This window comes from Grammomys surdaster, unplaced genomic scaffold (assembly GCF_004785775.1).
Source record: "Grammomys surdaster isolate TR1022 unplaced genomic scaffold, NIH_TR_1.0 126176, whole genome shotgun sequence".
Classification (NCBI taxonomy): Eukaryota; Metazoa; Chordata; class Mammalia; order Rodentia; family Muridae; genus Grammomys; species Grammomys surdaster.
The window spans coordinates 2,926,210-2,941,846 of NW_021620983.1; the positions used below are offsets into that span (position 1 = coordinate 2,926,210).

The following is a 15,637-nucleotide window of genomic DNA, read 5'->3' on the forward strand; positions in this document are numbered from 1 at the left end:
ACTAGTGTGCTAATGTGAACTAGTGTGCTAATGTGAACTAGTGTGCTGCTGCGTTGTAGAGGGTACAGGGGAAGCAAGTGACAGCACAGAGCAGAGGAAGGCCCCGGTGTAGGTGAATGTGTGTCTTCATGGTGTGTGGATGTGTTCATGGCAAGATCCTGAGCCCTGTATCTCCGGGGCTTTCATGGAGATGTCTACACAGGCATGACTGGATATTCTCTGGCCCCCTCTTTCCTTCCTAAAGGATGGCAGAGTGGGGCTCAAAGGTTCCATGCTTCTAATCAAAGCATTGTCTTTTTTGTAATATCTTCTCCATCCAGGAGCTGTGAAGAATCCCAAGTCATGTCATTAACACAGAGGAACTAGTACCCAGGAGATTCTCAGAGATTTAGTAACAAGCTGTCAAGAACCTAGATCCAAGGTCAACTAGTAGAGAACTGAAGATACTTTTAGTACCCATAGTACTTAGGACTAAATTCCTATAAAAAGGGTTTTAGCTCGTCCCCATCTGCCAGGTCCATAGACCAAATGTTGTGTCACAGCCAATGGGGGTGTGTTTACTGCAGTTGTACTGGACTGCAGTTTAGATTGAGCAGTTACTAATTTTCTTATGCAGAATTAGGGACATTCTTTTAGAAATGGAACTATCCTTTGTAGAAGGGTCCTCAAGTGTTTGGGAATGTCTTGTACAGTTCACTTGAGAATGGCTTAGTAAGAAACAATCCCACCTCTATTGAGTCAGAAAGAACACAAATGTAACTAATAGTGAATTTGTGTGATATACAATGTAGAATATATGGATTTTCATTGAATATACTACTGTCAGCTTTTCTTCAGAATACATGGATAGGGAAGGGCTGGTGAGATGGCTCCATATCTGACAACATGAAGTCAGAAACTATGCGGTGGAAGGGGAGATGTTCACATTATCCTCTGTTCTCTAATGTGCACTGTACACTCCCACTCATAAAAAAGTAAAAATGTAATTTTGAAAAATTGGCAACATTTTTAGTCTTGTATTCTTAGAAGTAATCATTTACAGTTTGCCGTTAGTATTGCTGATTTTTTGTTCTTAAAAATTTAAGAAATTCAATATACAGATACTCATTTTCTTTGATAATTATAGAAAATTGTGAGACCTTTCTCTACATTGTTGTTTTTAAACTTTGAACAGATTTTTATTCTGCAAAGATTGTCACTTAATTGGATACATTCTGCCTTGCACAGTCTCCTGCTCTCCAGTAACTTCTGAGCATCTCCTGCCAGTGGCAGCAGGAGTGGGGTTGCCTCAGTGACATCATGTGAGAGCAGGGCCTGGTGCATGGCTGTGACCTGGCTCCCACCGTCAGTGCTTTTGTTCCCTAAATACACAGAGAAAGGTTTTGTGTTTCATTTAAACGAAAGCAATTATTCATTATACACTGTGTAACTGTTTAGCTTAGAGTGATAACAGTGGTATCTGATTATAGTTTTTATTTATTATGAACATAATACTATTTATTATGATAAGGTTGAAATAGTTTGCTTGCCTAAATTCTTTACAGTATCTATTCTAACATTTTAAGTGAAAGTTTTCTTTAAGTCTCATGCAGATTCAAAAATGTGAGTTGGTCTTGATTCACACCTACCCAGTTGGTGAAGACAGCCTTGTGTCTGATCGTCCTAAAAAAGAGGTAAGTGTGGAAGTGCTGCAGGAGGAGATGGTTGTGAGTTCAAATTTAGCACTGCTGAGATTGATAGCATTAAAACGATCACATTGCTGGGGGGCGGGGTTTGCCAAGAAACTATTTGAAAGTCTGGGAACAAACCTTTATGTCAAACACCTCACTAGTCAGAATAGACTTGTAATTACAGATGTTACATGTTTCTTGTTTTTCCTTCATTACTGACATTTATTTTAATAAAATGTGTTGCATATTCATGTAATTTTTATTCTTACTATTCTTTATTGTGAATTTTAGTTACTTCAGTAACTTTTTTTTTCTCATTTTGAGAAAAGGAGTATATTCTAATAATCTTAAAGGATAAAGAAACCAATTTAAAAAGTAGAAAAATTTTAAATGAAAAGATAATTTTGTTGGGTGGTAGGAATATTCACATCACATCTTTATTGATAGTCTATATTCAGAAATACAAATCTATCCACTTTTGTAGTTACAATAAATGTATATAGTAGTAAGTTAATTTTTTGTTTTTTTAATTTAACCATATCCACTATTACTTTAAAATATGAATTTTTGCATTTAAGTGATATTTTCAGGTTGTTGATATTTTCAGGTTGTTGACTCTATCATTTTTAGGTGGTTTCTTGATTACTTTATACCTCCTTTATGATACAGTATGTTGGTTTTACTTTTTGGTAACTGAATTAAATATACTATTATTGCCCTGGAATTAATAACATTTTGTTAGTTTACTGATTTTTTTGCTCCCTTACCTCATACTGGTAATGAAGTCAGATCTTTGTAGTGATTTCCATGTTTCTTCTTAATTTTTATTTGCAGTTTTGTCCTTTATAAAGTGAGTTATTTTTCTTATAGTATCTCTATGTGACTTCAAGGCTATTTTCATATCTATAAGCAGAAGTTAAAAAATACAAATACGTATTTTAGTGAATGGTTCCGGTCTAGCTTTTAAGAGGACAGTAACTGTCTGTACTGTGACTACTTAATGGCTTACATAGTTCCTGCCTTGTAGTATAGGAAACAGATTACATGTTACAGATGGAACTTCATTGATGAAATAATTATCCTTGCTACAGCCACTAGATACTTAGTAATAGTCTACAGTAAAATACTCACCACAGGACTATCATGAAATAATGCTTTGTGGATTATCTTTCTTGGTGCTTTCCTACAGTTGTCCCCAGTTTTGACCAGTGAAGTCCACAGCGTCCGAGCTGGGCGGCATCTTGCTACCAAGTTGAATGTTCTAGTACAGCAACATTTTGACTTGGCTTCAACGACCATCACAAACATTCCTATGAAGGTACGCAGTTCTGAGAGCCTTTCTGTGCTTTTTAATTGTTTGCTTGACATGCCTTATTCACTTTAATTGAACCTTTACTTTTTCTCCCCATATCATATTTTGTTTTGCTAGCCCACATTCAGTGTCTTTGAACAGGTCAGTAAATACTGAGAATCAAAAAGAAAGGATCACAGATCAAAATGTTGTATTGTTACTATTTCTAATAAGAACATATCATATGAAAGTCTTAAGACTTATGTTCTTACTATTTTTTAATCAAAATCTGTATTTTAAATTATTCCTCTGTGATTCTTTTCCTGAGAGCTGTATAGTTAGATTTTACTTTGTATATTTGAGTGGATCTTTTATTTTCTGTACTTTTCATTCTTACCTACCCAAGTGTGAAGATGCTGATGATAGGTCTGACTAGCAAAAAGCAGCCGTGACTTCTTCCAGCTGATGTAGCTCCTCAGATAGAGAGCCATGGGTCTGAGTCTTCGGTTACACCAGTGGACTTCTCTCAGGAGTCTGCCACTCTAGTCATGCTGTCATTAAGTTGTCAGAACTAAGCAAAATACCTGCTCCACAGGAAGCTTCAAATGAGTCATTACTAAATTGAATCCATACTGTAATGACTTTTGCCTAAAAATTTATGGTGACTTTCTTGGAGTCCAGTTTCAACTTTTTCCTTTTTGCTTATTACTGAGACAGGGCTTCACTTTATAGTCCATGCTGACTTGAAATGTGTGCTCTTCCTGCCTCAGCTTCCCGAATGCTCACTCACAGCGGTGAATCACAGTCCCAGCCTTGTTTTCACTTGTTTTGTCATTATCTCATGGATACTAAATTGCATGAGAAGTCTTAGATTTTCATTTTTCATCCTCCCAACATTGTTGGTTGGTTCTTTGCTAGGAGTTCTAGGAGACCCTGTAGCAGGCATTTGATGAGAGGCAGTGAATAAGTAAAACTTTGTAACATAAACTTCAGCTGATATCTGAGTTGAAACAGAAATGCCAGGAAGGCAGCAGGTGGATTGCTTGTTGGATTTGATACTGTGTGCCTCTGTAGTCTGTGTTCTTAGTTAATAGATAATATCAAAAACAAGTTACTAAGCTTGTTTATTAGTGTTTGCTATTTTAAGTAAGTGGTGTTCATTAATTCACTGCAGGTATTTAAAGATGCTATTGCCTATTTTTAACAGTTATTTTAAGTTCAACTTACATAAATTATTCCAATGATAGTATATTTGGGTATTAAAACTATTGGCAAGAAATACATTTGTAGTAAAATTCAAAAATTCTAGAAGAGTCATTTGTATTAATTCTGACATGAGAAAGTTATTACCTGTGCCTGTGTTCAGTTAATAGTTCTACATTAATTACAGTTTGTTACACTGTTGGAAAGTATTGCATCTTTAAATAAATGAGAGCACACCATCCTCTTATTTAGCTAATGTGGTAGAATGTATTTGACCTCACTTTCAGCAAAAAGCAAAGTGAGTAATTTATTTCCTTATTTTGAAAGTAGACCCAAGTTATTTAAAATGTCTTAAACTTTGCTTAAAGGAAGAGCAGCATGCCAACACATCCGCCAACTATGACGTGGAGCTTCTTCATCACAAAGATGCACATGTAGATTTCCTGAGAAGTGGTAAGAGGCATTACCCAGGATTCTCACCAAGCACACAGACCGAGCTCATCTTTGTCCAAACTCCTGTGCAATGTCACCATCATAGTTTCTGTCAGCTTGACACAAATGACATTCACCTGGGAAGAGGGCATCTCAGTTGGAAAATCGATTTCATCACATTGGCTTGTGGCCATGTTTGTGTGCATTTTCTTCGTTGATAATTGTTGTACCCACTGTGGGCACTGCCGTCCCTGGGCAGGTGGGTCTGGGTGTTTTCTGAGAAAGGTAGCTGAGCAAGCCAGGATAAGCAGGCTGGTAACAGCATTCCTCCATGGCCCCTTCAGTTCCTTTCATCAGGTTCCTGACTGGAGCTCCTGCTTTGGCTTCCCATGATGAAGGACTCTGACTTATATGCTGAAGTAAACCCCGTCCTCCCCAACTTGCTTTTGGTCATGGTTTTTATCACACCAACAAGAGTAACTGGGACAGTGTCTGTGGAACTGGTACTTGTAGAGTTTGCTTTCTCCTTCAGGTTGTGGTTTCCATCACTGCACCCTCACGCTTTAGGTAGGGGGGAAGAGCTTTAGCAAAGGTTTTTGTCATGACAGAAGCTCTGTGTTTCTATATTTCACTTTTCTGTGTTTAAAAACTGCAGGATGAATGTAATATTCCAGCCACTCCAAAAGCTGAGTGACACTCTAAGGTTTGCAGACTGCTTACGTTCCTGAGGCTTTTCTTTGTAGATTGATGCTGACAGAGTTATGGCACTGACAACTGAGCATGTTGTGCGCAGTCATCTGAAGCATAATTGTGAGCCAGCTGGGGCTATGTGTCTGTGGAATCTCGGGACTCGCTGACTGAATTACTAGCAGGAGGAAAACGACTATGATAAATGTATCCACTGATGCTAGCAAGGGAGTGCAGAAAACTTGTTTCTGAAAATGTAATTTATGGAGACTCAAGAACCCAGGAGATGATGTCAGTTTTTAAGATTTTTGTTTTGTTTTAACTTAGAAGATTGTATAAAATTCTTTTGGCTATGAAAATATTTCTTGTCTGTGGAGATGGCTCAGTGGGTACGAGCAGTGCTGTGAAGCAGAGCAACCCGAGGTCAGAGCTCTAGCCTCTGAGAGCCACAGTTTACAGCAGGTGTTAGCCACGCCTGTACCTTTACAGTACACATATGTACACATACATAAATAAACCTTTACTACTGTGAAGTGCTCCTGTGGCAATAGAAGCAGAGCCCTGTGGTATACAGAGAAGGCTACGTGTGGTTATGACTCTGAACTTTTGTCAAGCTGTGCTGAGGAGGAACCAGAGCAGGATCTCAGTTAGCAGTAGGCTTGCACTTTAGCCAGAGCATCTCCCTTAAGTTCCTTGTCTATGTACTCTGCTGTTTCATGTCAGTACTCCATCATGTCAGTACTCAGTACTCCCAGAACAATTGGTAAGCCTTGTGACCGGGACTTAGCACTTTCAGTGGATAGTCCAGTTGTTTTTGCATTTCTATTAGATGGAAACTTCAAGATCATCTTGAAATGCCTGATACTTTCTATATCAAATTTATCATTTCATTTTCTTAATTTCATTTTGTGTTTTTCTGATACAGCCATTTCTGCATCTCTGCTACCATTAGCTGCTTCCAAAACGAAACCCATTATTTTCTCACCCAGCATCTCAAGGAAGCTTCCTAAAAACTTGCACTCTTGGTGGGTTAGCTAGGTAAACTGAGAACGTAACCCCCTGTGTTTACATGGCCTGCATTGCCAGATCCTCCCTCTGTGGTCTCACTGCTCCCAGCTGTCAAGATCTTGACTTCTGCTGTCCTCTCTGCCCAAATGCTTTCTCCTCCTTTCCTTTAATTTCTGCACCATTCTCTGAGAACTTAGGCCAATCTTTATATCTAAAGGAGGCTTTTGCAGTGCCTTAGGACAGGTCAGACCTCTGTGCTGGAGGCTCTCATAGCATGCAGATATAGTACCTTCTTCAACAAAGAATCTTTGTCAACTTGGTGATTTCAAATGTGCCTACTGTTGGATTAACATATCTGCTCTGCCACACTGCGGGTCTCATGAAGGCAGGGGTGTGGTTCTGTTTCCTTCTATAGTGACTTCCAGAACCTTTATGCTTCTTCTAAAGAAACACACTGGGGTTTACTTGTACATTTTACACTCTTCAACCTTCTGAGTATTGGCTGTGTTACTTTATCATTTATTGGCATGGGCAGGCAGAGACCATTATATCTGAGGTCTATACAGTTTTTATTACTGCCTATGAAGACAGTGACTATAAAGCTAGTGAATGAAAAATAAAATGAAAAATTTGGAGGGAAATTACTTATCGATGCGATATCTATCTTCTGTTTGGCCTTTCCCACTGAGACTTTTTTAAAGTGTGTTCTCATAGAGCTCTTCTCTCTTTGAACTTACTTTGGGAAGTTGAATAACCACCACTTTGAAGTTGGTGACCCGCTTAGTAAAGCTAACATTTCTGTGACCTCTCTAAAGGTGACAGCCACTCGGGGGGCAGCAGCAGAGAAGGGCCATTTAAAGAGACAGTCACCCTGAAGTGGTGCACACCCAGGACCAACAGCATCGGTAAGGAGATGGCTGGGGAGATAGACCATACAAAGGTCTTTCAGTGTGATGTTAGAGCTCACGTTTCTTTGTGAATTTTTGTTTTTCATTGCCTTAAGGGACTCAGCAGATTTTCTTTAGGTGTAAAATATTTTATTATATTCTTTTAAATCAGTGTTTTCATCTATTTCAGAATTACACTATTGCACTGGAGCTTACCGAATTTCACCTGTTGATGTAAATAGTAGACCTTCTTCCTGCCTCACTAATTTTCTCCTCAATGGTAACCATCATTTAATGGCTTACCTTCAGTTACTGTTAAGTGGAGTCATTCATGTCATGATAGTCTATTTGCCAAGATTTTTTTAAATTCATGTTATTGGAAGTAACCTTTAACAGTTTTGCTGGGGCCAGAACTTTACTTTCTGACCTCGAGGCTTTATAGCTAAGTGAGTTTTATCTAACATAGTTTTAAAAAAATTTTATTAGAAATTTGGTCTTTAGGGTCTGAGTTTACACATTTTGGGAAGCTTAGGGTAATCTTAAGTTTTGGGAAAGTCTGTCTTTTCCGAGGTTATTTTCATTATAATGTTCAGTTTGATTATCAGAATATGTAAAATCTAAATTCAACGGTATTCTACATGTGGAATAGAAACAGTTATGCCAAAAAGATGGCATTGTGGACGGAGAGTGAGGCTGTGCCTTTTCTCAAATCCTGTGTAGCATTAGTAACTGAGAATTCCTCAGTAGTTTAATTTTGATTTTGAATGTCTAGGAGGAAATTTGTATGGGAACTTGACATTCAGTAAAACAAACATACCATTACAATTGTTTGGGAAAATAGCCATATACCTGTGTAAGCCTTAAAGGGTCTGAGAGAAGCTAAGTATTAGGAGAGAAGTGTAGATACACTAGCTTAGCAATGCTGGTTAAAATATAGCTGTTTGAGTTTTATTACTGATAGCTTGATCTTGCTTCTGACAGGTCGATCTGTATTGCTGGAGCAGCCACGAAAGTCAGGTTCCAAAGTCATCAGTCACATGCTTAGCAGCCATGGAGGAGAGATCTTTTTGCATGTCCTTAGCAGTTCTCGATCCATTCTAGAAGATCCACCTTCAATTAGTGAGGGCTGTGGAGGAAGAGTTACAGACTACCGGATTACAGTGAGACTTTTTAAAAAAATACTTATTATATGAGTATTTTGCCTCTGTGTATGGCTGTGCGTCATGTGCATGTCTGGTACCTTTGGAGGACAGCAGAGGGTGTTGGATCCTCCAGAACTGGAGTTATTGGCAGTTGTTAGCCACTGTGTGGGTGCTAAGAATCTAACCTGGGTCCTCTGCAGGAGCAACAAGTGCTCTTAACCACTGAGCCAATGCTGTAGCCCTGCCATAAAACTTATTCTTTAGATTTTGTTTTCAGTCAGCAAGAATTCTTGTTACATGTTAAGGTTATGGGGAAAAGCAATCTCACAAAAGCTGATTATTGTTTCAGTAACCGTCATCAGTGAATACTCTGCCATGTGACAGACTTAGTGACTGGGAAGTGTCTGGGTTCTGAAACACTGGAGTTATAGAGAGGATATGATTAAATTAGTGCTTTCTTTTGCATATATTGATATTTCAGGGCTACTTTCTTGAGATAGTTGTGGAACTTAAATGTCGATTTATGTGTGTAACTACTCTTTATAAACTACCAAGTATTATATAATTTAAGTATTTTATTAGGCTTTTTTTTTTCTTGGTAGTTATTTTAATAAGGGCTTGAAACCCAATCAGTATTCATTATGGAAAACTGACCCCCCTAAAGACATCTAAAAACCAACGAAACAAAAACCCTAACTTACCCATAATTCCGTTATCCAAAGATTAGCACTCATCATTTTGATGTTCTATCAAAGCAGCTTTTCATACGCAGACTGGTCTTGCAGTGTGATTAGCTCATACACATCTGAAAGAACGCAGTTACATCATTGGAGTGAAGTGGGGGCATGGCTCATTTCCATTGTGTAAATGTTGATAGCTTTCAACTTCAGAAGGGGTTGGGGCAAGCAGTGAGGTGGGTCACTGTTAGAGAAAGGGCTTTGCTGGCAGTCACAGGACAGAGGACATGAGGGAAACGGACTGTGATGGTACATTAGACTAGTTTCTAATTGTGTCTTATCTGGTTATCATTAGGATTTTGGTGAATTTATGAGGGAAAACAGGTTAACTCCTTTTCTAGACCCCAGATATAAAATCGATGCAAGTCTAGAGATCCCGTTGGAACGTGCAAAGGATCAGTTAGAAAAGCACACCCGTTACTGGCCCATGATTATCTCACAAACCACCATCTTCAACATGCAAGCGGTGAGTCTCATTTTTTTCTGGATTAGTGTGTATTTGCCAAATTTTTTTTAGAAAATAAATTTTTTAACTTGTAATTGGGACCATTTCTCAAGCAACATAGGAGTCATGAGTTTGTTGAAGAATTAGTGACTGAGAACAGAAGCAGCAGTTACGGTGTTCCCCTCTGTGTGGCCATCTTTAAAGTCAGCATTAACTAAGTTCGTTCGTTCTTTCTTTCTCTTTCTCTCTCTCTCTCTCTCTCTCTCTCTCTCTCTCTCTCTCTCTCTCTTTCTTTCTTTCTTTCTTTTTAACCTAACAGGTAGTTCCATTAGCTGGTGTCATTGTGAAAGAGTCTTTGACAGAAGAGGATGTATTAAACTGTCAGAAAACTATATACAACTTAGTTGATATGGAAAGGAAGAACGATCCTCTTCCCGTTTCTACAGTTGGTACCAGAGGAAAGGGACCTAAAAGGTAGTCCTGTTTCTTTACACCTTCATACCTCAAGCTAATCTAACAGACATCACTTTGTAAGAGAATTCCTCTGTGTGTAAACTATCTGAGGGGTGTATGCACCATATGATGGAGACATAGTGGTAGGCATTGCTACAGTGTAACTTGGAGTTCCACCATGAACTATGGAGTAAAAGGAAAGAAATACATCTCCATTTCTGTTTCCTTTATCATAGCAGGTGCCTAGTGTTAGATATAAACCAGGAGCATTTCTGAGAGTGCTTTCGATGTTTACTCCAGAGACGAACAGTACCGGATCATGTGGAATGAACTAGAGACTCTTGTCAGAGCCCATATCAGCAACTCTGAGAAGCATCAGAGAGTCTTGGAGTGTCTGATGGCGTGTAGGAGCAAACCCCCAGAAGAAGAAGAGCGGAAGAAGCGAGGGAGGAAGAGGGAGGACAGGGAGGACAAGTCGGAACAAGCGGGGAAGGAGCACGGCACGGAAAAGCCCCGGCCAGATGCAGACAGGTGACTTGTCCCCTAGTGCACACTTGCCCTGTCACACATTGACTCCATCCAATATGTGCTTCTCCACACTGGCTGCACTCCTAGTCACTCCATCTTTCTGTGCCTTAAAAAGATACGAACTTTTGTTGTTATGGCAAAAATGTGTCAATTTTTCTTAGCCAGTTTCTGGTTATCATTATGATGTTTAATACCAGTATATACTTTGAATATTGTAAAATTCACAAACAGAATTTTATGTTTAGTGAATCATTGGTTAGTCATTTGTCACAAGATCCCATCCTGAAAGAACACCCTGCCTTATATTAGATAGACTACACTTCAGTGATCACAGCACAGTGTGGAAGACGCTATCTTATATGAATTAGGTTCAGGTTGCCCTTTGGAGCAGACCAGCATACAATCATAATTTTGACATCATTCCTAATCAGCACACTGTTTGTCCTTGAGGCCACACTTGACTATCTGAGCTGGATCCCTGGGACCAACATGGTGAAGGAGAGAAATGATTCCTGCATGGTGTCCTCTGACCTTTACACACACGCCATTGTACATGAATTGCCCGTACCCTTACTTAAAAGTTAACAGATATCTTAATGAATCAATTTCTATGTCCTTGCCACAAATCAGGCAAGACAGCTAGATTTATTGTAGTGGCAAATAGCCTCTGCCTTCAGTTACTAATTCATGGAAGATCTCTGCTCACACATGCATGTTTCCATGTCTGCCACCTTCACCATCACTGCCCTGTGGGAACATGTTGACAGTAGTTCTTGAAGTCCTCGTCATTTCTAGACAGGTAGAACGCTCTGCTTCTCAGCAGTTTAAGCAGTGTACTTCAGCCCCAACTGGCCTTCAGTGTATGGCCTTGTGCATATATGAGAAGTATTCCTCTTACTAAGGAAGCCCGATAAAAGCTCAGAGTAGGGCCTTTCATCCCAGCACTTGGATAGAAGCAGTTAGACTGATCTGAGTTCTAGGTCCCACTAGTCTACGTAGAGTTTGAGGCCAGCCAGAGCTACACACTGAGACTCTGTCTCAAGGAAAAGCTTTTGGCTCACAAGTAAGGACACCTGAGAATATGCCTCATCATGCAGACTGCACCACACTCTACAGTAAGGACATATCTTATTCGTAATTTGTGATAAGATTTTTTTTTCCTTCATTTTTAAAATGTGGAACATCTTGTGAAATGTCTTGTGCATAATTACATGTTTCTAACCTTTTAACTATTAAGTTTCCTGGTTTGGTTTTAACTTTTAATTGGACTAATTCCTAAACTGTTCTTACTATAAAGGGAAATAAGGTTGTGTTGAACTCATTAAAATATTTTATATGATTTTTAGATTCTTTTGTGAGATCAAGTATGTTTTATATAAACTGATACACACAGTAGTGTAGTTACTGGGCCGTTTATAGACTTGAAGATTAAACTCCACTTCATTATTTGTCCCTCTACAAGATTGAAAGGGATTTTAGAACGAGGGAAGGAAGAGTTGGCTGAAGCAGAAGTCATAAAGGACTCGCCCGATTCTCCAGAGCCTCCCAACAAGAAGCCCCTTGTTGACATGGAGGAGACACCACACATGGAAAAGTCTAAAGGTGAGGACAACCTTGAGAGTGGCCTGGGAAGTTTAGCTAAGCCCTTGTTTCTGTGCAGTGTGACACCTGGATGCCAGGAGGTGCTGTTGACATCCTTGGACGTGAAGATACTTTTAACATTTAAGAAAAAAATAGTAGCAATATACTTCTATTAATAAATTTTTGAAAAATAAGATACTTTATATAAAATCTGTACTTTAAGAACTTGTAAATTAGAAGCTTAAATCTGCTTATGTTCCTGGCACTGCCAAGTGTGGGCTTATGGAGGACAGACTGTTCCCTAAGTCCCTTTATCATTATTCATTTCAATTAATGAACAAAGTAATTGGTTTTATTGTGATGTATTTATTCAGTACATCATGGTTTGTTGCTCATAGTTCCCCTCCACATGAGATGCTCTTCTGCCCTTGCTCTCCATCAGCAGTTCCTCCATACCCCTCCCACTTTGACATGTGCATACACAAGAATTCCCTCTCCTACTTTCACATGTGCATGTGCATACACATGAAGTACCCCTCCCACTCTCATGTGTGTATGCACACACATGAAAATCTCTTCCACTTTCATATGTGAATATGCATATGCATAACATTTAGATTCTATGTGTGAAAAAGAGAGAAATATTTGTTCTTCCTGCTGTTCCACTCATGGTACCCAGGGAAGAATGTAGTGATAGTGCTCGTTCAGCAGTAATGTGTGAGCAAGCCTAAGGGAAGATACTGTTATAAACCATACTTTCACCATGAAACCTTTAATCTTATTATAGGCTGAGAAACTTAAATTCTAGGTCTAAATGATGAGCCTTAGACTCAGAGTTCCTGATGTCATTCTGGGCCTCAGCGTCCGTGAAGGTATCCTGGGTTCAGTCCTCTTAGGGTATATGGAAAAATCACCAGAATGTCTGATACCTGTGTCTCCTAGCCATCGAGAGCAGGGCAGCCCAGTGTTATAGGCAGGTCATCCTCTGAGCAGGCAGGCCAGTCACTCCTTAGTCAGGGACATACATACTCATTCTTCAAGCCACTAATCTCCTTGCATTTGGGGAAGCAGGGGTCACACTGAAGTGGTCTAGTGCCTACCTCTCAGGCCTTTGCCAGAGTTAGAAATGATAGGGTTTAAATTGGTGTCTACTGAGGTTTTTTTTTTTTTTAACTTTTTTCAATTTCATACGTGTATTTGAATCATACCCGCCCCCAATTCCTGCTTCCCTCTCTCCCTAGGTGCCCCTCCCACCTTCTGTCTTTCATTCTGTTTTACAAGCTAAATCTCTATGTGTTTCTGATCAACAGCATTCCTTAAACTCATTTCATCTGCTTTGAAAAAGACTTCGCACCTTCTGTCCCCTCAAAGCCAGTTGTGCCTGATTTCTACCTAAACCACCCTTAAGGCTGGTTTTTCTAAGTGTGCCCTGTGGATTTGGTGAAAATCTGTTCGACTTTCATGGCATGGTACAGTGCCTGAAGAATATAAAATGAACAACAGAAGTGAGGGTTAAGTTTGTTACATTTCTAAAACTTGAAGTAGTAATTGTTCTGCTTTTTTTCTCTTCTTTCTGCTCTAACACCAGGGCCAGTGTCCTTATTATCCTTGTGGAGTAACAGAATAAACACTGCCAATTCCAGAAAGCACCAGGAGTTTGCTGGGCGTTTGACCTCTGTCAATAACAGAGCAGAGCTATATCAACACCTTAAGGAGGACAATGGGTTTGTGTAATTTCCTGTGGAAACTGCTTTGTTGATTGTGTAGTCCTGTAATGAAACTGCTTGCTTTTGGTCAGCAGTTTTGTTCTGGTATTATGAGCTAATACTTCATTGCCTTGGTGCTCACAAAAGGCCCAGTTTATTGATTGTAATTGTGAAGCTGTCTGCTACTTACTAGCATTATATTTTGAGGGGGGTAAAAACCACACACTGAATTTATGTCATGTTAAAGTATTAGAATAAATTTCAGACATGATTATTTTAATCGGTTGTTTTAAGAAGAAATTCTTTTATAGTATACTGTTAAAGGAATCCTTTTATAGAATTTTTTGACTAAATGGAGGAGTCTTCCCTTTTCTTTGCTTGGAGAAGGGAGAGTGGGCTAGGGAGGGCACCTTAGGGAAGTGCCCTGCTGTTTACAGGAGAGTGGGCTAGGGAGGGCACCTTAGGGAAGTGCCCTGCTGTTTACAGGAGAGTGGGCTAGGGAGGGCACCTTAGGGAAGTGCCCTGCTGTTTACAGGCTCACCTTTCTCTCATGTGCACAGTGAGGAGGTTGGACTGACTGGAGGACCCCGAACTTCAATCCCTTTCTTAAAGTGCCCACGTTCTCCTGTTGTGAATAGGTTAGATTTTAGTTCCAATGGGTAAAAGTAGATAAAACTATGAATTGCTACTAAATATTTTATTGCTGTCTCACTTTCCTTCTTCTAAATTTTTCAGGATGGAGACAACAGAAAATGGGAAAGCCAGCCGCCAGTGAAGAGTGACTTGAGAAACTAAATTTAGTATATTGTGAAAAATATTTTGGGCAGAATTTGATACAAGTACTTTTACAGCAAGATTGTATAGCTATGTTGCCTGGACTGGTTTTTACATTTTTAATGAATTTCAACAAATTATCTTTTTTGTACTAATTCTAAGATTGGCAGAGTCAAAATGTATACATTGGAGATTTGCCCTCCCAGACCACACAGTTTATTTTATGGTAAAAGGTGTTCCCTCTGGAAATGTTTTTTAAAAATTCTTAGGCTTCTTTTTGCCAAATAAAACTATTAAAATGTTTGAAATGCAAAGTATTGGAGTGTTACTTTAGAAAAAAAGATACTACTCTCTTAATTCTAACAGCCAGCTTCAAGAATTTATAAAGCTTGGTCAGAATCTAGGTGAGATTTGTAGTATTTAATACAGCTCTGACTTGCCTGCATGTTGTATAGTAATTATAGATATTATTTTTGATGCTTTGCCTTTGTGTGCTCATGTGTTTGTCAGCTACCCATTCAAGCCATAATTTTCAAGTCATCAGTGTGACTTTACATTTACTAGTTTGATATAATACTACATTTTTATTGTCCATTAACTCTTTATATTGAAAGGGAAGTAAGCACAAAGGAAATGACTTCACAAAAGAAGAACAGACAGGCATTGTGAGGTTATTTGTTTTCATTCCTGGTGGAACTTTGGTTTCCTCTTCAGAAACATCGTGGTTTATGTTACATGTTGTGTTAACTTTCTTTTCATGCTTTTTTGCCTGGACTCATAGCATGTTATAAGAAACATGTTATCTTGGTGTTAAACTACTTCTAGGTTTGTCCTACATCTCCTGAGTGCTTAAAGTGGAATTTTGAGTCCAGGAGACATTGTGATTTTAAGGTTCTAAATTAGCATGAAAAACAGGTGCTCTTGCAGTCACACCAAGTCTACCTACTAAGTCCTAATTTATTTTTGTCATTGCAGCTTAAGGAAAAGTCACACAGTCTTATTATTATATATGATGTACACTATAAAAATTATGTGACTCATATTTTAATGTCTAAAATTGTCACATGATTATGGCCAATTATGATTACAATGT

At 38.9% G+C, this 15,637-nt stretch overlaps 1 protein-coding gene across 2 annotated transcripts in view; it reads left to right on the plus strand.

The window, feature by feature from the left end:
• The window catches only part of Ints13 (integrator complex subunit 13), a 25,290-nt gene extending 10,432 nt beyond the window's left edge, over positions 1 to 14,858 (plus strand). Inside the window, exons 6-18 of one of the 2 annotated variants that reach the window (XM_028757590.1) lie at positions 1,583 to 1,673; positions 2,860 to 2,988; positions 4,533 to 4,617; positions 7,107 to 7,196; positions 7,369 to 7,458; positions 8,160 to 8,338; positions 9,353 to 9,523; positions 9,822 to 9,976; positions 10,256 to 10,486; positions 11,946 to 12,085; positions 13,653 to 13,788; positions 14,331 to 14,408; positions 14,506 to 14,858. In XM_028757590.1, coding sequence (XP_028613423.1) covers positions 1,583 to 1,673; positions 2,860 to 2,988; positions 4,533 to 4,617; positions 7,107 to 7,196; positions 7,369 to 7,458; positions 8,160 to 8,338; positions 9,353 to 9,523; positions 9,822 to 9,976; positions 10,256 to 10,486; positions 11,946 to 12,085; positions 13,653 to 13,788; positions 14,331 to 14,408; positions 14,506 to 14,545 — 1,615 coding nt within the window. In that variant the 3' untranslated portion in view covers positions 14,546 to 14,858. The remainder of the gene's footprint in view (positions 1 to 1,582; positions 1,674 to 2,859; positions 2,989 to 4,532; positions 4,618 to 7,106; positions 7,197 to 7,368; positions 7,459 to 8,159; positions 8,339 to 9,352; positions 9,524 to 9,821; positions 9,977 to 10,255; positions 10,487 to 11,945; positions 12,086 to 13,652; positions 13,789 to 14,330; positions 14,409 to 14,505) is intronic. The other variant, XM_028757589.1, reaches the window with a different exon arrangement.
• Positions 14,859 to 15,637: the final 779 nt, after the last annotated feature.